Genomic DNA, 20,294 nt, shown 5'->3' with positions numbered 1-20,294 from the left:
AATCCTCTCTTTCACTTCTGAGTGCCTTCCAGTTTTAGTGTGCTGTGAAGTGGCATGGTTAACATGATTCAGGAGGGTACATATATGGAAGTAAAAGGGTAAGTGGAGGATCCAGGAAAAAGTTTAAACTAGTTTACAGGACAGAATGGTTACTGCCAGCAAACAGATTAAATAACTGCAGCAAGGAATCTAGAGAAATACTATCCCAGTGAATTGTTTTTTTGACTAAATGCTCCCTGTCTTCATACAGACTCGCATGAAAGTCTCTTGAAATTCTCTTGTTTCCCTTGGGCTCTGAAAAACAGACCCAAATTACCACTAAGACATCTATGTTGACTATGTAAGAGCAAGTCCAAAACAGCCATACAGTTTCATTTCTCCCAAAATAGCAGAGTTGGAGGCTACATTAGAAACAAATCAATACTAAGCAAAAATCTGAATTTCACTTTTATATTTAGGAGTAGTTTTGCTGTTTGCCAGGCAGATTGGTTTGCTGGGAGGCTCTCACCAGCATGCAGAATTGAACTCCACAAAGACTGGCGGTAATAAAAGCATCGTTCTTCAGCTGTGTTGTACTCTCACATTCATTTTACGTTTCTTTTAAATCTAAATCAACATCTTTTATTGCAAAATCACATTTCCTGGCTAATTCTTTTCCGCACAGAAAGTTGCAAAAGCACCAGTAGCTCAATCATCTCTATAGGACTGTTTTCTGTTCTGTAAGAAATCATATTTTAATTTCCCAATTCATGTAATTACGTCCAGAAACCTGAAATCAAATTTTATCACAGATTATTTCTACACTAAAAAAGCATCATCTGAAAACTTAACACAACTTAGACAGGACTTTTATAAGAATAAAACTAGATGTGTAATCTTACCAGATTCCATTTTTTTACACTCAAATCCCAAAGCAGACAAGCCAACAAGCAAGTAAATAGAGCTGGTCTGTCAATGTCTTTATAATTATTTCATAAAGTGTAGCAGATCTTTTTATAGTTTATGTAAAAACTCTTTGTTACTATCTATTCTCTGATTTATGTGAGCAGCCTTAATTTATGAAGCCAGTTAGCTGCTGTTCCTAATACATAGTGCATTTGAAATCTAAGGATTTAAGCCATGTGCCAGAAGCAGAAGGAACTACCCAAGGAAGAGTCTTTAATGTTGTTCAAGGCATATAGATTGGTTTTTTTAGGTCTGTCACAGATGTCCTGTGAATGATGTTTTACCTTTGGCTTAGCGTCTTTACCTGTAAAACGATCATTTACTTTTTCCTACAAGTATGTCTGGAAATAAAGTCTGATGACAGATTCCTTAAAAATGATCTAATTACTCCCTTTTGAATACACTAGGTTGTTGGTGTGGCTCAAGCAATCAATAAGAAGTCAACTGGTGGGACTTTCACTGAACAAGACGAAAAGGTATAGAAGCTGGACATTTCTGTCTGTTTTGTTTTCACAGGGGATCAGGGAATAGATATGCTATTGCTTTTCACACTGATCAGACATCTTAAAGTTACTAAAAATTAACCACTGAAACAGTAAGAATTCCTGGTAGTATTGCAAAGTTCTTTCCTTATAGAGCCATGAGAAATGTGGATGTGACATAGTTTAATTTCTCTTTTCAGAATGGTATCTCTCATACATGTCAAATACAGGTTTACTCCACAGAAATGCACTGTAGGACAGTTCCATAGCTTATAATAGACATCATTTTTATGAAGTGTTTATAGCTCTCTTGGCATATCTGACAATGCATATTTGAATATTAAAATGTGCATAGTTATTATTTTTTAAATATTGCATCACTTCTCAATACAGCAATTAGAGAAAGAGAAAAGACCTTGGATAAATTATAAACAATACATAAGATAATCAGTAGAGTAGACAGCACCTTGATTCCTAATTCTCACAATGAAGTTGCTTTCCAGACATTTCCAGACTTCACATTTAGATTTGTATAGCAAAAGAGGCTGCACAAAGGCTGAAGAAATTGACTGAATTTTCAGCAGTAAAAATAAATAAATAAATACCAGGATTTAATGTTCCCCTTTGAAAACTTTCCCCTTTAAAACAAAATGCATACTGAGTATTTACAGGATATAAGAAGTAATCCTATTCAAATAAGGAAAAAAATTGCGGTTTCGCTATGTTAGCAGAATTTTGTTTCCATTTCCCAACGTAACAGAGGCTGATTGTCTGCACCAAGTTTTTCTAGGTAAAATCTGTATTATTGCAAGACGAGTTGGTTCCTCTGTGCTGCTTCTTACCCCAATCCTACTTGTACCAGGATAAACTGAAAAGACAATTAGTTTAAAAAGGGAGAAGAGATTCTTGAGGAAATAACAAATTATGAGTAACTGGAGAAAAAAAAAAAAAAAGGAACGTGAATGCCAAAAATAGCTTTAAATATCAATTAATATTTCAAAGTTAAAAAAAAAAAAGTAGGAGCTTATCTTTGAATAGAGTTAAGATGCTGTGAGACATTATCTTCATCAGGTGTTTATGCTTATTTGTCTTCAGGATTTTGCTGCGTATTTGGCATTTTGTGGAATTGTTCTTCATAATGCTCAATTGTATGAAACATCTTTGCTTGAAAACAGACGTAATCAGGTATGATCTACAGGTTTGTCCCAGGAATACAAAAATTATGATGGTCAGCTAAAATCTGCACCTTTTCCTGTTGTTTCTGATATGGTAGCAAATCCTTGGCAATTTTTAATTACTCTAGTACTGTGGAGCTCTAACTGCACTGAGAAGTAGCTTGGCACATTTCATCTTGGGCTGTGAAAAGTGTGGGGGAAAACACTAAAGCTACATGTCCAAAATTCATCCCATGTCAATATACTTTGTATTGCCTGAAGTTATCCTGTGGCTCACTCTGTGTACTACACAGCCAGAGGCACGTATACTCCAGAAAATTCAGGTAAAATTATCCCTATAGCATGGCAGGGGTTATACAGATTACTCTTTTAGTCTTCTACAACTATAAATAGTCACTAACAATATTTTCTGTAATGATCAGACAGGAAACTAAATTTCCTAGAGGAATGTAATTTTATTCTGTAGCCATCTATGTAACTGATGGGTTGTTAATGCCCTAGCCTTTGCGGGTAGAATATCTCTGCCCTACATGGTACGAAAAGTTTTTGGAGAAACAACTAGGCAGCAGTTGTTTTAATAGCGTTCTGGTAGGTCTGAGTTTCCAAGTTATTATTGGTGTCTGTAAATTGGTACAAATTTGGGTAATCTTTGCAAATTGGTTCCATGCTTCCTGTGGGGAAAAGGGAATATAATTTGACCACATCTAAGTAGCTAAGTCCTTCAGCAGCAGCTTTGAAATATGGCAGCCTGTACCTAAATGATGTGTTCACCAAATGAGCTCATTAAGCTCTGTTTGAATTACAACAGATAATAGTTGTGCTCAAAAGTCTTCAGTAATTTAAATATCACAGTTGATGTTTTTACAATGCACACATGAGCCATAGGAAACTATTAGGTTTCCTAAGGGCAAATTACTGTGTGCTGTCTGGACTTATCAAATTTCATTTGATCAGCTGTTAATGTTGATCTGACCGGAAACATCAGACAGCTAACTAGGCTATCTATTTTCTCCACCAAACTGGCTAATAATTCCTGTTGCCTTGCAGTCTGTATGACAGCCAAAACTTAATTTTTGTCACAGACACGTGTTCATTTCATTGATTCAGGGAAGAGAAGAAGAATCAAAGAGTAGGAACTGTAATTATTGCTTACATCACAATCAGTCAAATTTTCACCAAAGACCTTTTTTTTTCCAGGTGCTTCTTGATCTTGCCAGCCTGATTTTTGAAGAGCAACAGTCTTTGGAAGTAATTCTGAAGAAGATAGCTGCCACTATAATATCGTTCATGCAGGTGCAGAGGTGTACCATCTTCATAGTGGATGAAGACTGTACTGTGAGTACGTTTCCTTTGTTAAAAGGCAGAAGTGCTGGGAAGTCCCTGGGAGCGGTATTGGCTTCCCTCCCTTCTGATTCAATAGCATTTCAGACCCACTTCCTCCCCTGCCCTTGCTTTTATGGCATCCAGTCAGGGCAGGTGTTGATTTCAGAGGATTAGGTCTTTGTGTAGGCCAGGCTGCCATTTTATGCAGTCATTTTGCATTACCTATTGGTAAGCTATGGCTCTAAGCTCTCTCCTGTGGCATAGATCTGAATGTAGAACTCTTAAAACTCATTTTATTGGCTACTGATGTAAGACAGGAAAAGGGTAAAGGCTGGGTGAAAAACAATGTGGCTTTTACTTGATGTGCAAAATCAGTTTTGACTGTACTTTTTATTTCTTGAGTATATCTCAACATGGAGTATCTAAACAAGGTATCTGAAGAGAACCATGGCCTCTCCCAAGATCCTGGCTCACTGAAGCAAAGCACAAGCTCCTTTCCTATCTGCCCACTTTTATTTCCTTTGTATTCAAAATAGGCTGCAGAACAAGGAGCAGGATGTTATGTTGCAATAATATTTCCCTGTATTTAAGAAAGTCATTCTTACACAGGAATGTGGAAGAGGAATTTACATAATGTATGTATTCAGATATTCACACAGTCCCTGCAAGTCAGCCAGACTCTAGCACCTAGTTTCCAGTCTGTAGTTTGAATGCTTAGTACAGAGAGAGTCTAATTTCTCTCTACGTTTAGGCTTCTCAAATATAAAAAAAACTTATGTGAAAAGAAAGACAGAGATCTGTCAACATGTTTAAAAGGCTTTGATGTCTTCGCCTCCCCAAGCAAAGTAGTTATTATACACTCCTGGTCTGGAATTGGATGAATGTTAGAATATGGAAGTTCTGTGCTAACAGGTAAATTTGGCACAGATTATAAATACCAGCATTTCTTCTCAGAATGATCAGTAGAGATTCAAGACACTTCAGTGACATTTAAAGAAGATAATTATGTCACAGGATTCTGCACCATTGCTGCTAGATGTGAAATGAAGTTAATTTTATACTTGTCTTTATTACAGAATAGGTGTTGATAACTGCCACAAGCATAAGCTTTTCAAATGAATATGACTACTCTAATTTATAACCACACCAATATATTAAAATATCCTCTTGGTATTCCAGGATTCATTTTCTAGTGTGTTTCACATGGAATCTGAAGAATTAGAGGATTCAGCTGAAAATCTGAAGAGGTAAAACAATTAAAGTTTTTTTCATCATGGGAGAATGTTGAAGAAATTTTGATTTCAATATTGTTTTTCATAATAAAGGATGTGGTACCACACCTTTCCATTGGGTACCATGTATTTCTGCTATGAAGCGGGTTTTGCCCTGAAACGTACATAGACAAATTGCCTTAAAAAGAACACTCTGAGCAGAATAGGAGAACAAGGCCTGTTCTCTTCATTTTGTCAGGTCAAAGTACCTAGTTGCATCTCAGGGTTAAGCTGTGGAAATGGGCAAAACATAAGAAGTAAAAATCTTATTTCATGGGCTGCTCTAGAACTGGTCTGTAAGAAATCTATGTGGGTGACTATGCTGTAGAGCTGACACATCCACATTAGTAGATACCAAACAGTGTATAAGCATATGATTTTAATCAAAAAAAAAAAAAAAAAAAAAAAAAAAACTTTATAAAGAAGGATAAGCATTATTCTTATTTTGTAGATAGGAAAGGTGGATCAAAGGACATGACTAACAAAATCAAGAATAATGACTGGCAGATTTTTAGGTCTTCTTCAAGAAACCACTACAAATTTAAAATGGGAAGGATGGAAAGAAGTAGAAATAATTGTATTAAAATACTCAGATTACATAGTTTCCAAATTTACTCTGAACCTTTGTATTTAAGTTTTGAAAATTACTGTCTTTGTTACCTTTCTGTCATGACAATAAGTTGTTTTAAATAGTGTCAAGAGTGACAAAGAGTACCTAAAACACACTATGACTAATGTAGTGTCAGGAGAGAAATTGAAATTTCTATACCTCTTTGATCTTCTTTTTTTTCAGTGAACATTTCTTATATGGAATGTAATTACATATATTTGAAAATAAACTTGAAAATGCATGGTTTAAGCAAATAACTGTTGAGATGTAGTAGGATTTTAGACAACATACAGTCAGAAAGTTCAGATGTATAAAATGGTACTAAGATCATAGAATAACTGTTTACTTCCTCTTCTATACTGTGGGAATGGCAGAGACAAATTTTACCTTCCTATTCACTATCCCACTCATGGTTAGTAGTTAAGGGTTAAGGCACTCAAAATGTAATTTACTGCTTGCATGGGCCATTGGTAAATTATTTCTCATAACTGACAGGGAATGTTGGAACCTTAGCTATATAGCTGAATTTTGTTCATGGGACAGCACAGTTATGTTGCAAAAACTGTTCTACAAGTCAGAACTACGAGTTAGAACTTCTGCATTGTTTTAAGGTCACAATTTCAGGCAAACAAAAAAACAAAATGACGTGGATTAGATGGAAAGTATTATGTTACAAAATATAATTTCAGGCTTATTATGTAATCAGGGACCCTGAATTAAACCCAGATCAGACTTTTTCAGAATTATGGGGTATTGCCTTGTATAACCAAGTTGGTGAAATGATGAGAGAATAATTATCTTCCTCAAGCATGGTGAACATCCTTTGGATATACACTTACACCAGAAGGTGTAAAGTCGAGTCAAATGTCTGATCTTCAGTCAAATCTGAAATAAACTTAGGAGTAGGAAATTCACAAATGTTACCAGCTGTACCCAGTCTAAAGAATATGCGAATTTCATCTAGTACTGACTTTTCAATAGTGTGAGATCTGTGAATAGTTTGTTTTCAGAGTTGTTTATTTCAACATAAACTCAGTTGCTCATTCTTTATCCTTCATCTGTATCAACTGAAATGATTTGTTTATTTCTTTAATTGATGTTTGATGTTAACATTTTGGAATGTTAAAGAAATGGTGTAGTGTATAAATTAATCCACTGTGTCATTTTGTGATGCCAGCTGGATTAGGGTACAAAATTTGAACTCAATTCTGTTATATAGCTGTTGGTTATATCTTTCTTGGCCTTATCTGTGGAAGATATTTACAGTTACTTGCTTTGCATAATGAATTGGCCTGTTGTCATACTAAGCAGATAAAAATAATATTTTATCCCTTAGGGACTATGATACAAACAAAATCAATTATATGTACGCTCAGTATGTCAAGAATACTATGGAGCCTCTCAACATCCCAGATGTCTGCAAAGATAGAAGATTTCCCTGGACAGTAAGTAAAATAAACTTACCTTTGAAATTCAGAAATGTTTTTTTTTCTGTCTCTCTTTCAAATCTTGCTTGCTTTCCCCTCAGTACTTTTTTTAAATTTGATGGCCACAGTTAGAATTCCACAAACACAGAGGAAGGTACTATGTTTGCTTTATAAAATTCTTTATTAGTGAAGAAATGGTACACTACTCACACAGTGAGCAGGGTATTTCTATAGCCATTATTTAAAAAGGTTAGCATTCATTTGTCAATGGAAACTGTGATGTGGAGAGCTTGCAGTTTATTCTCTGGAAAGCATTTAAGTGAAGAACAGCTGGAGGCTTTCACAGCAATTCTCTGTAGTTTACTGTGATTGTTGGGAAGCTCTCAAAAGTTCCTTCCATTTCATTCCCTCCTTTCCCTTCTCGTTCTAGCAAAGAATACATTAATGGTATGTATGCAAGTTCTGTGCTGCTTTTGAGAAGGAACAATTTCACTTTTCTGTGGAAGTTTTTGCTTCACACTTCATCAGGTGTGAGCTTGTGGTGTGGTGCACTACTGAACGTACAGATACGGGAGAGCTAGGAGGGCAGGTCACTTTGCAAAACTCAGATTACAATCAGGTTGCGTTCGAAATCATCAAAATAAAGCAAAATTGTAATTCTGTGTTTTCCTCTCAGTGCAGAAACTTGAAAAAAACTCTTCTTACTATAGTTAGGACTGTTAGATAGATGGTTTCAGGGAGAGAGTAAGAGGAGGGGTGAGATTTGTCATGATCAGCAGGTTTTTATCAAACTCTTTGTTTTGTGTCACAGAACCAAAAGCTCAGAAAGTAGTGTTGACTGTCATTGTTCCGGGAAGAGGAAAGGAGGAGCAGCAGCATGGTGGGGAGCTGTGTTGCTTCCCTTTTTCTCTGTGCAAGGTTTCACTGATGTTTTGCAGGGGATTCTGTGAAGGACAGAGCAACACAGGAACTGAATGCTCACCACTTCAGGTATAGGGCCCTAAGCTGTCTTAACTGCAGGAGTGGAAGTTAAAACAGAATCAGGTGGATGTGCTGCATTAGATAAATACAGATATAAGTGACTATTTTGAAGACATTGTAAAATACATAAAAGGAATACTTTTGGAGTCATTTTAAATGACTCTCTGAAACAAGCCTTTCACTTTGTCAGTAGGGTTAAACTTCTTACACATTTTTTCCCTGGAATCTAGATGATTTACACCTTATGCATGTGAAAGAAACTGGTAAAAGAAAACAACAGTTCTGCTAGAAAGAATTTTGGGTAATGTTTTCCAGTGCAGTCACAGTGGCTGCATCTCCACCACCATACAGGAGCAGTCTCAAGGCTGGGTGGAGGCAAAATCTTTTGAAAGCTGACAAACCCTGGTATGAGGGAAATCCCAGGCGTACCTAGTAACCTAAAAACCCCAGCTTGCCTCTTTCTTTGGAGAACGTTCAACAGCATGCTTACTCACTTTATGAAAAGAACTTTGTGCTTTCTAAATGCATTGGCAGCCTCAGCTACCAACGTAGTGACGTGAGGCAGAAAAACGGCGTGGGTTTCTTCACAGGAGAGCCCTCATGTTGCCTGCCTCAGGTTCAGGCTATCTATAAGGGCAGGATTTAAGCCAAATGCTAAGATTCAGCAGCCATGCCTGTGTGTTTTTTTCCTGAGCCAACAAAGTTAGAGTAGTAGAGACAAAGTTCAAATATCTACAACACTCATTAAAACCATTTATGCCTATTCTTGTTTAGTCTCCTTCCTTTTCATTAATACTGGGACAAGTATATTTTTAAACAGTGTACACTGTGGTCTTCTCCGATCCAGACAATCTTGAGTTTCAATGCACCTGAAATTTACTGTGAAACAGCAGGTTCTCCTCAAGGTACCTGTAAACCAATTTTCGTGCAAACTTGACTTACTGGTTCTTAACTGCCCCTGCTTGAGAGGTCTAGCAGGGAGAGATGCTGATTCCTAGCCTTTTTTACAGCTCATTTCACAGGTACATCTTTTCAGCCTGCAGTTCAGAAACCAGCAAATCCTACTCTTGAGTTGTTCTATCTATCGTGTTGATAATGGGCTACTAAATATTAAGTTCCCGGAGTCATGTAAAGTAGCTGTCATGATATAATCCTTTCATCTTTTCTTCAAAGAATCATACTTCCTATTGCCATTTATAAGCATTGGAGTATTTAAGCATTAGAGTGTATAAGCATTAGCCTGCACAGAAAATCTTCAATCCCTTGCACAGGACAAGACAAAAAAGCAACAGCAGTAAAAGCAAGCAAACCAAAACAAAAAACACAGCCAACCAAACAATCCACCCCCCAGCACTTTTGATCTGAAATATTAGTGTATACACACTTTTTGTGTCACATACAATTAGAGACTGACCTTCATTTACTTCTCAGCAACTGCCAAATTATTCCAGGGTCCAAGAGCAACAGAGCAAATCTAGGTCATTTGCTCACCAGATATTTGAAAAAGGTGTATTGTCATTTTGTTCCACCCTTTCACCTTCTCATTTCCTAGATAAAGTCAGTGCTCTTCTCTTGGGGCATGACAGCAAAAAATACATCCAGCCTAGCAACGATAAAAGGTCTTAGGAAGACTGTAGTATGTTGACCTAGTCAGAAAACTGGTCATTCTTTGGATCATAACTTGGTCTCCGCTACCAGACTTTTCATTACATCACTGGGTTAATCAAAGTGTCTCAAATGAACCAAAAGGGTTTTACAAAAATTTCAGTCACAAAATGCACAATTAGCTTAATGCCAGGTAGCTACTCCTGTTTTATGACAACTGTTCTTTATGTGGCCATACTGTAAGTGAAGGGGATATGCTGGAAATGGGAGAAGTCAGTTACTTTCACAGCTCTTCACCTGATGAGAATAGAAAGGTGTCCTAAAGCCCAGCTGATCCATTTTCAGCTGCACCAAGTTGAATACTTTGTCTTGGTGCAAAATTGTCATTTTTGCGAAAGCAAAATGAAAGAACCTATTACAAAATTAACACATTTTTAGCACAATTACACAAGTCACTGGGAACTCTGATGATTATCATCTTTACCTGTATTATTATTATTCACTAAATCTTGTATCAGATGTACTGTTTATTATACCATCCAGCCAAAGATATGCAAACTCTTTGAAGACATGACTGCTTTTTGAAGGAGAATGTGAACCAAGAATAGCTGTAGGCCCCAGCTCTACATCATTTTCATTTCAGGCACCTAAGCATTAGTCTTAAAAATTGTAACTGTATTTTTTTGTTTGTTTAACAGAATGACAATGCAGAAAATGTAAATCAACACATAAAGAGTTTGCTGTGTACACCAATAAAAAATGGGAAAAAGAATAAGGTGATAGGTAGGTATCTTTACAAAAAGTATTTTTGTACTTGTCATAGCAATATTTCTGCCTCCACAGTAAACTCTCAGCAACGTGGAATCTAAACACAGGGGAAGAGACCCTTAATTGTCATGCTTTCAACTAATAAGTCCATTGCAACCTTGCCTGTAAATTGCTTGCCTTACAAGTTACCAGCTACCTACAACTCTCCTGTGATATTTCACCATTTTCGTAGCTTCATGCGCTTGATAGTTTTCTATAAGTAAAATTATTTTCACTGTTTCCTTTTCAGAGAGTCAGATACCACTCTCACTGTTACAAGGCAGTGAAAGGAAGAGAAGTAAATCAGTAAATAAGCTCTGAGCTTTTAGGGAACAGAGGTAGTACTCTGAAAGTATAGCATGTGGGAAGGCAAGCAGGCTGCGCATACAGTGACAGTTTTTTGCAAATAAGATTTGGCTACAGAAAGATTCATACATGAGAAGGTTAAGTGCTATGCAGAATTGTTGCTATGAATTGCCCTTTAGAGTTGCCTGCTTCTACTAGTTGATTGCATAGGAAGGCTACAGTCTTATTACAAGACACTAAATTTAAAAGCCCAAATCTACCTAGCGCAAATACCGCTGCAGCATCTCCTTTGCCTTTTCTTGAACTTTTCTTCTTTTTTAAAGAATGCCCAATGGTTTCCTGTGGTAAAATTTCCATAAGTAATTTGATGTCGCTTAGGCACACATAGGCCTAGATACTTATGGAAACTTAGAAGCCTATTTATCTTTAGGTCCCTAGAAATATTTAGGTGGCCAGGGTCTGGATCCTCCAAGATGAAATAAATGCCTAAATTTTCTTGAGGATCTGGTCCTAACAATGCTTCATGGAATAAGTGTAATGAGTTTTAAGTCTTTCCACGAGTTTCAGATTCACCTTAGGTAAGAGGAGGATGCTTTTGAAAATTACCAGGGCCTCCCTGTCCCATGAAGAGCAGAATGCTTGTCAGCCTACTATGCTGGCATCAGTAAGTTCCACAACCAAACTGAACATAAAATATAGTAATTTCCAGATAGAAGTGTGAATTCAACTTCCTCAGCTTTACAGAATTTGTCAAGAAAATGTTCCAAGATTGCATTTTTAATCGTCTTCAAGTAATTGTGCTTGAGAATTATGACAAAACTACATAATCAATGTATACAGTAAATGCAAGACTCTTTTTCCATGAAGACAGCTCTTTTTGTAAAATTCCTGAAGCAAAAAGAGAAGCATTGTCTTTACTGAATAGCATTCTTTGAAATTTCTTCTTATACCAGCCTCCTCAATGATTTTTTGTATTACTTTGTTTTCTGTATTCTACCAGACTCTAGAAGACAAAGATGAAAATTGAACTGTTGAGTTTTAATTACATTTGCTTCGCTATGCTGTTAACTATCGATAAAAGTTACATCAGATCTCACATGGAGTTTTTCTATTGTTGTGGTTTTGTTTTTGTCTTTTTTTTTCTGTGAAATTTCAAACTGAAAGTTTCAGTCAGGCAGCATTTTTAGGTGGGCTTTTCAAATCTGAGCAGTTCTCAATAGGAGATGTTCTTCAAAGTCCTTTCAGGTTTCACAGCCCACCTAATGTTCAAATCTTTAACAGGGCAACATCAAAAACTTGTTTCAGGGACAGTATCTATAGGTTCCTTTAACATATTGTATAAAAATATTTTGTCTTCCTTTTTTAAGATTAGTATACCCAAAACCAGAATTTGGAGAGTGAGATGTGCAGAGGGGTAGTGAGGGTAGGAAAAAGCATCCACAGCAAAACCAAGCAAATATTACTTGAAGAGAGATAAAAAGATATATATATTTTTTTTACTCTCCTGACTTGTACATTTTTCAGATTTGTGTTGAAAACTTTATAGAATCTTTCTGTGGTTTTGTAAGTATGGCCCAATAAAAGAAATTTGAACACCTTTACTACTAACATGAGGACCCCTGAATGCTTTTGAAAAACATTCCAGTTAAGAGCCTTAAATAGCACACAGCATATTTGCTGTAGTTTTCTCATTTTTTAAAAGGCATTTATGTGTATCCAAATGCTGTGCCTTTTAAGAATTCATTTGCACTTGTGGCTTATTCACTGTTGAATCTGACTCTTGTGTTTGTTACATCACAGTTGCTATGGAAATAATTATAAAGTCATAAACAGTACTAAACAGAGATTTGAAAGTGAGTTCCATGAGATTTTCCCTGGGTTTTATAAGTCAGCTTCTTTTTCCCAGGGATGGTTAATCTTGTTCTTAGTGAATCCTTATTCTCCAAAATCATATATTTTTAATACCATTTAAGTATCTACTAATCCATTAAAGTGGCATCTTCTTTGCAATATTCAAATACCACAACCCCTGCCCCAGTGGTTTACAACTGCAACTGTAATCTTACTGATCTCTCTAGAGGAGCCTTGGATACTAAAGTTCTTCAAACACAATATAATTTGGAAATAGGATGGTGTTCGTATAGTGTCACCAGACATTAAAATTTCTACATGCTAGGCCATTGTTCTTCTAAAAATATAGCTTACACATGTGCAACATTCTTTTCCTCCTTTTTTCTACTTACTGTAAAAGGGAAGATATAAACTAGCTCCGTCACAGACTTTTTAAAAAAAAAAATTATGGTTTTTGATTAAGTCTGTAAACGTACGATGCTAGAATTACTTCCATATAAAAAATCATTATTACTAATAAAACCTTAGAGTAACCGATTATGTTCACTGTTGATTCTACTGTTAAATAGTATTTGTTATAATTTCTTGCCTATCAATAAAGAGAAAGCAAATCCGTCCTCCCGGACCTTATGGTGGCAAAGTGTAAGGCATTCAGATTCTGTTCATATAGTCTATGTAAATGAAGAGTAGCTCTGCTAGAGCAAGAAAACCTGAAAGCTGGTAAACAGTGTTCTGGAAACATCATTAAATAGTTATCTTATCCTTTTTAAATACATATTTAATGTAAGCTGGTTAAATACATATTTAATAAATTACTGTTTCTGCTGCAAAATGTTCTTCATAAAATACATAAAATATACAAACTTGTAAGCAATTACAATTTATATCAAACAAAGAATACTGTATTTTGTCATATTTTTTATTTTTTTTTTTTTAGAATTCTTAATTTGCAACTATGACTTTCACTGGGACAGTTATTTGCAACTGATCAGGAAATATTAGGTTGTTGTTTTTTTTTTTTATCTTTAAAACTGCTAGTCCTTACACTTATGAGAGTGAGAAAACATTTGAACTTGCTTAAGACAATAATCACTCTCACAGCAACTTAGGGCAAAGACATGTTTTTATGATGCAGCTGCTTTAATTCATACTCTGATTTCTTAGCAAAAACTGCCATTTGCTAGGTGAAGCTAAACTGAGGTATGTATGTGAATTTCCCTGTGCTTAAAACAATCTGAAGGCTTGGTAGAAGTTACCTGTCAAACCTCTCAATGGCAAGCGCACAGAAAAGTCTGGCACTAAAGAGCAGAAATTATTAACAAAAAATAAACAGATGCAATCATCAGCAATTTTGAAATTAACAATATGATTTCAGTAGGATGCTTTTGGATGACTTCAGTAGTCTTTGGAGCAGGCCGTAATCCAATCGCATCCTCACGGAGTCAGCAAATATATTTGAACTTCAAGCCTCAACATGGCTATTTTCTGTTTATTTCATTTATTTTAAAAAATTTCCAGTACTGACTCAAATAAGGAAGTGAAAACTCAGTGTACCAATGTTCTGACTTTCATAAATGTTCTTTTGGCATGCTTACAAAAATTTAATTAGCCTCCAAAGGACAAATCGTCTTTAGGGATTAAATCAACCTAGAATAGTATTAATAATAAAAGTCAGGATGAAAACTACCCTAGAATTTCACCCAAATTTTTGGTTTATAAATCCTAATAAATGCTTTTGGGTCTACCAAGTAGTGTATGATATTTTAGTATTTATTCTGTAATACAGTGAACTCGCTCTAATGAACTTTGGGATGAAAAATTCTATAGCACTACGACGTGTCACTTTAATGTATTTGGTGGTTTGTACTGTGGGCTAAACAGTCTTAGGCCTAATTTTTCCCTTGATGTACCATACCATAGATGGTATTTTGGCTATTCTCTGTATTCTTTAAATTTCTCTATCCTGACTTAGGGGTTTGCCAGCTTGTGAATAAGATGGAAGAAAACTCGGGCAAAATCAAGGCTTTCAACAGAAATGATGAAGAGTTCCTGGAAGCTTTTGTCATCTTTTGTGGCTTGGGGATCCAGAATACACAGATGTATGAAGCTGTAGAAAGAGCAATGGCCAAACAGATGGTGACACTAGAGGTGAGCTCAAAATCTAGGTGGTCTTTAATTGACACAAAACAGATCCTAACTTCCTCCAGACCTTCACTGTTCTATACAGAAGTGCAGCTACTCCCATGAATACTTAATAGAAATTGTGCTCCCCCATGAGAACAGCATTTGGCCTGCTGATTTGCACAGGAATTTTTCTGCTGGTTTCTGTATCTAGACGGCAGACTATTTCATTTGGTATTGTATTTTAACTTTACTCATGAGATTTAGTGGTGAACTGAGCACATCTTTTCCTCCACATGAAGCTATGCATTGGCAGCGTAGCTGGTTTGTTCAGTTGCGTAGGAAGAGGAAATGGTTTGGGGGATTAGGGGCTTCCTTTTCTTGTCTGAGGTTTTCTGTGATGATTTTGGCTCAGTCCTTTAGACAAACTGGTTTGGGGAGTAACAGCAGCATTATTGTAGGTTTTCAGCAATTTCTTCGGAGTCAAAGACTCCATAAAACCATATCAAGATGAACGTCATCTGTCTCAGCCTTTGAATTGGCTACTGTTAAGTTTAATCGCTAAAGAATGCTTTAATCTGAGAAACTGAGAGGTGATAGCTTGAGGCTGAAAGTGAAAAACTTGTAGATTTGGATCTCCTAATATTCTTTATGTAAATAGAGTGTTTGCAGGTTTCCTAAAATGTGGGTTATGTACCTAGTAGCCTCTAAAATAAATGTTACTGCTCTCAGATAAGCCCATATTAAGTCATGTTCAATAGAAAGGTGGTAAAATTGTTGTCAAAATAATTGAAGTTCTTTAGAAAGAAGCTGCCAGTTTACCTGGCAAATTAGCAATTCTTTCTCCTACTATAGCACTTTATAGATAATATATGAAGTCCATACCTATAAATCCCATAGTGGGAAAAATATTGTGGGTTAATATATAAATTGGCAGCTTTAAAAAAAAAAAAAAAAAAAAGTTATTCTTAAATGCTAAAAAAAAAAATCCATAACATTTTCATGTCCTGTGTTCTCACAGCTAAAAAACATGAGCTTATTTTGTTAATTTAAAACAAACATATTTTCTTTCAGACTTTTCTGCCAAGTTTCATTTAAGGCAAAACTTTCTTTTATGTCTGAATAAACTCCTGAAAGGATTATTATGGCAACAATGTCAGGCTCGTAATTATAGCTGTTTCATGAATTATTTGTCTTTGAAAGTGGAGCATGAAAATTTTCCAAAGAGAAAATCAGAGTTCTTTGCTCATTTATAGAAACTATTTACATTTTCTTGGCCTAATTATCTCAAGAAGATTCTGTGCTGCGGGAGATCTGTAAAAGCTACAGATATCTCCCCGTATGCTTTTGGAGCTCCTTAAAACCGGAGCAGACCCTGCATGGACACCAGATTTCATCAGCAAGTGCAACACGATGCAGCTGCAGACTTAAAAATTCTGCTTTAGTTAAAACCCTCCCTCCTTCTTTTATCACATTGTTCTTTTGTTTTTTCTAAGGTCTCCTTTTCTCTTTAGGTTCTCTCATACCATGCTTCTGCTGCAGAGGAGGAAACGAGGGAGCTGCAGGTAACAGCGGTAATTGAATTTTTTACTATTACTTCAGAAATATTTCATTGATGTAACAAAGAAGGGCAGTGCCTTACACAGACGTGATCTCTACACATGTGGAAGCACATTTTCCAGAAATAAAAATTACAGTGAAGCTAACATTACGATGTACAGAGAGCTGCAATTACCTGAAAGCCAGAAATAGAAATAGACACTGACACAATGACTGCCATTCTCGTGAGCTTAAATGACCGCAGCAGTTGGTGCAATAATACTATCAACTCCCAATGATCAGGTATTTCAGAAGCAAACTCTCATTAATTTTTTTGGCAGCTAAGTCTGAATTTTGCATATTTTATATCTTTGGTATAGCTTGATGACCTATCAACAGTATGTGGCTGCTCTAATTTAAAACCATAGCTTTCAAATACTTTTTAATTTGTGGACTTCTGAAAAAGTTAGATCGGAGGAGAAAAACCATAGAGTTTCAACCTACTGACAATAGCTTTGGTTTTCTTCTTAATTAGCCTACGGTTACAGACCCTTGCCCTAAAAATCCACATGGTACAGTCAGACTGTTAATATTCCTGCACTGTCTTTTAGTTGAATCAATTAAGGTTTCATTCCTAAAGCACGGAAAAGAGACAAATCCTGCTCTTTAAATATCTGCTGTCAGCATGTACCCTTTCAGATACAGGATCATTGCTACCCTTTTTTTTGTCTCTGTACTCACAAAATAGAATAGACATTGATAGTTCCAACATTTCATTGTATTTTTTTCCTGAAGCTATTTGATGTTTCTGTGCACTGAAAAAGTTACCAGTACTTGAACAGAGATGGGGCAAGTGAGTTTATAGATCAAGTCACTCATGTTAAAGACATCAGTTTGCCTATGCCTAATTTTAAGTTTTTAATAAATAGTGACAAAGGCAGCACCTGCTACCCAAGTTGAAAAGCTAACCTTCCCACCTTAGATTCTCCTCTTAGTAATGGGAGAGAGGCAGGTGATTCTAAAAATCGGTTTGTAGCAAAAGTCCATTTTAAGTAAGGATTCAGGGAAATATGTAAGATATGTAAGTGTGGTGGTTCCTTTTGTATGCAGATGATTCTTTCCTTGAAATCTAACTTAAAATGTCTGCCAAGGACAGGTGTAGAGACTTTTTTTGGGGGGGGGAGGAGAAGGTAATGGGGAGTAGACAAAGACTTTACAAGAACTTCTATGAAATCGTGCTAGTATTTCCCCCTAATTAAGAATAACCTCTACAGTATTACTTTGTGTTGACTATCTTCCCATTAACACTTCACAATAAGATTTCAGTTTTGAAATTATGTGGAACACCTAACTGATAAACCCACCTCGCCTGAAGTGATAGACAGATGTTGCTTGGAGTTTGTTCCAGGTGTCAGATTGTACAACACTGATTTCATGTGTGCAGATGTGATCCAGGTGACATAACAAGTCAGTACCCATGAAAGAGGCCCTTACTGGTGGCTAAAGCTAACACACTGCATATTACAACTTCTGGTCTACTACTAAGGGTCAGCAGATGAATAGCGATTTACTTGGCTTCAGGATTCTTATATTAAGCCAGACAAAATAGATTAAGGTGATCAGTCTGGATATAACTTTGTGTGATTTGCTTTAAAATAATCTGATACAACAGAATTTTTCACTTTCACCATTGCACCCACATAGTGCCAGAATGTCCTATTGCATCAGTCACTGCTTTTGGGCATGGATACTGTCTGCAACCTGTGCTCTATATTACAAAGCAAATGAAACACTTATTTCTTTAGCCATCCCGCTTTTACCTGATTTTCTTTTAAACCATATTGAAGTAAAACAACTGGAAAGAAGTAGTACTGAAAACTCCACCTTTTTATTTACTGAAAAAAATGATATTAATTTTATTTGATTCTAATCTATAACATAAGAAATCATGTACGTGTTAACAAATTTAACATCTGCGTTTTGAGGGGCAATTGATACATATACTCTGAATTTTATAACTAGAAAATGTAGAGCTGTGATACACAGAGATGAGTTGGAAGATTATTGATAGAACTTACAGATTTTTAAAAGTATAGTGTTTGTTGGGGGGTTTTTTTGCATGTCTACTTTAGAATTTCAAAGTAAAGGTGTATGATTATACTCTAAATACATTAAAAACGTTATTCAAGGGTTTTAAATATTATCTGACCAGAGGTAAACCCTAATTTTTCAGGTTTTTAGCCCTGAGAAAGCTCTGCCTGTGGACAGGTTCTGGCTTCCGCAGTGCTGAATATGGATTCTGCTAGGAAATCTTTGTTCTAACAAGTCTACGGTGACATCTTTCCTCGCCATTTTCAGAAAAACACCAACAGTTACAGATTTTGATGTCTGTATTTTCATAAAAACAAACTACATTGCCTTATTTTCTCAATCTCCCAATTTCATATGTACTCTTAGTTGTAATTTCTCTTAGGTGACTTAGATAACAGACTGTTTGACCGTGTAATCCTTTACTTATCCTCTTGATCTATGGAAAAAGTGTTTGTTAAATCTGGGAAGCAAATAAGGCAATGTTAAAGAAGTAAGGCTAAGGAAAGATAAATGAGAAGTACTTATGAGGTTTCAGCATAACGTGAAGGAAGTTAAAATTTAGTATCTCACTACTTCTCTGTTGAAAAAGCAGATAGTTATGTTATGATTTCTCTTTTCTTATGCTAAGTTTTATTCTCTTATTCTCTAGGCTGCTGTAGTACCATCTGCACAATCTCTCAACCTAACTGACTTCAACTTCAGTGATTTTGAGCTATCGGATTTTGAAACAACACTGTGCACAATTCGAATGTTCACAGACCTCAATCTGGTGCAGAATTTCCAAATGAAACATGAGGTATAACAGCTGTCAGATGCTGCTTCACATAATGAGACAAATTAATTATTGGAAAATCAAGATAATAGTGAAACAAGCCTACAGTATAGAAATAAGTGAAAACCTGTGTTAAAGATTAGTTTCAGGACTATTATTATCAGAAACAGTGTAAAAGTCAGTAATGTGCCACAGTAAAAAAAAAAAAAAAAAAAAAAGGCAAATTTTGTTCTTCACTGGCAGAGGAGTAGTGTTTAATGCCCATGGAGTAACTATATTGTAGTTCATGTTTGAAGAGATACAAAGAGATACAAATTAAATTTAAAAAATCTGGGGAGAGAACTAACACTTTAGGATATTTAGGAAAGTTTGAATGATTAAGCTGATTTTTTCCAGAAAACAGAATATTGAGGAGGAAGATGTTAGCGACTTTTCAGTAAGTGAAAGACTGTTAAAAAAGGGACAGTAATGTAGGTTTTCTGTGTCCATATAAGGCTGTAAGAGAAGTAAATAGCTTAGTCTTTCCCCCACAAAAGATTAGATTAGATGTTAGGGGGACTTTATATTTATGGAGATAGTAAAGACTGAAATAGATTACTTAAGTGGACTGTGAAAATTCCACTGGAGGCTTTTACCAATAGACCTAGTTGTAGATATGCATCTGTCCTTGGTGATCTAGACAGGTATTCTGATTTTGCCCTGAAGTTAGACTAGGTGATCTCTTGGGCCTTCCAGTCAATACACATGACTTCTATTAATAAAAACATTCATTTATAAATCCTTTAAATTTTGTTCTTATATTTTTTGATAAAACTTCCAAAGCTTAGTATCAAAATGCAAGATTCATTTGGAGGACTGCATAGACAGATTAGCAAGGGAGAACAGGTATTTAATTTCTAGATCACCAGCTTATAGGACAATTTAGATGTGTAGAGTTTCAGCACAGAAAGCAGTACTATATTACCTAGTCTGATCTCTTGAATATCAC

The 20,294-nt window shown here is 35.8% G+C and overlaps 2 protein-coding genes across 7 annotated transcripts in view; one reads left to right on the top strand and one right to left on the bottom strand.

Annotated features, from left to right (window-relative positions):
• The window catches only part of LOC311436519 (uncharacterized protein), a 55,029-nt gene that overhangs the window by 1,333 nt on the left and 33,402 nt on the right, over nucleotides 1-20,294 (bottom strand). The gene's annotated exons all lie outside the window — the stretch shown is intronic.
• Nucleotides 1-20,294, top strand: part of PDE5A (phosphodiesterase 5A) — a 134,851-nt gene that overhangs the window by 94,993 nt on the left and 19,564 nt on the right. For 5 of the 6 annotated variants that reach the window (XM_084518772.1, XM_084518769.1, XM_084518771.1 and 2 more), the window contains exons 4-12: nucleotides 1,353-1,421; nucleotides 2,523-2,612; nucleotides 3,800-3,937; nucleotides 5,105-5,172; nucleotides 7,143-7,251; nucleotides 10,518-10,602; nucleotides 14,756-14,931; nucleotides 16,419-16,478; nucleotides 19,184-19,330. In XM_084518772.1, the coding sequence (XP_084374898.1) occupies nucleotides 1,353-1,421; nucleotides 2,523-2,612; nucleotides 3,800-3,937; nucleotides 5,105-5,172; nucleotides 7,143-7,251; nucleotides 10,518-10,602; nucleotides 14,756-14,931; nucleotides 16,419-16,478; nucleotides 19,184-19,330 (942 nt within the window). The remainder of the gene's footprint in view (nucleotides 1-1,352; nucleotides 1,422-2,522; nucleotides 2,613-3,799; nucleotides 3,938-5,104; nucleotides 5,173-7,142; nucleotides 7,252-10,517; nucleotides 10,603-14,755; nucleotides 14,932-16,418; nucleotides 16,479-19,183; nucleotides 19,331-20,294) is intronic. The other variant, XM_084518770.1, reaches the window with a different exon arrangement.

Source organism: Aythya ferina (assembly GCF_964211825.1).
Source record: "Aythya ferina genome assembly, chromosome: 4".
In the NCBI taxonomy this organism is placed as follows: Eukaryota; Metazoa; Chordata; class Aves; order Anseriformes; family Anatidae; genus Aythya; species Aythya ferina.
Note: the sequence above shows the minus strand (reverse complement) of the source record. Positions and strands in the feature narration are given on the sequence as shown.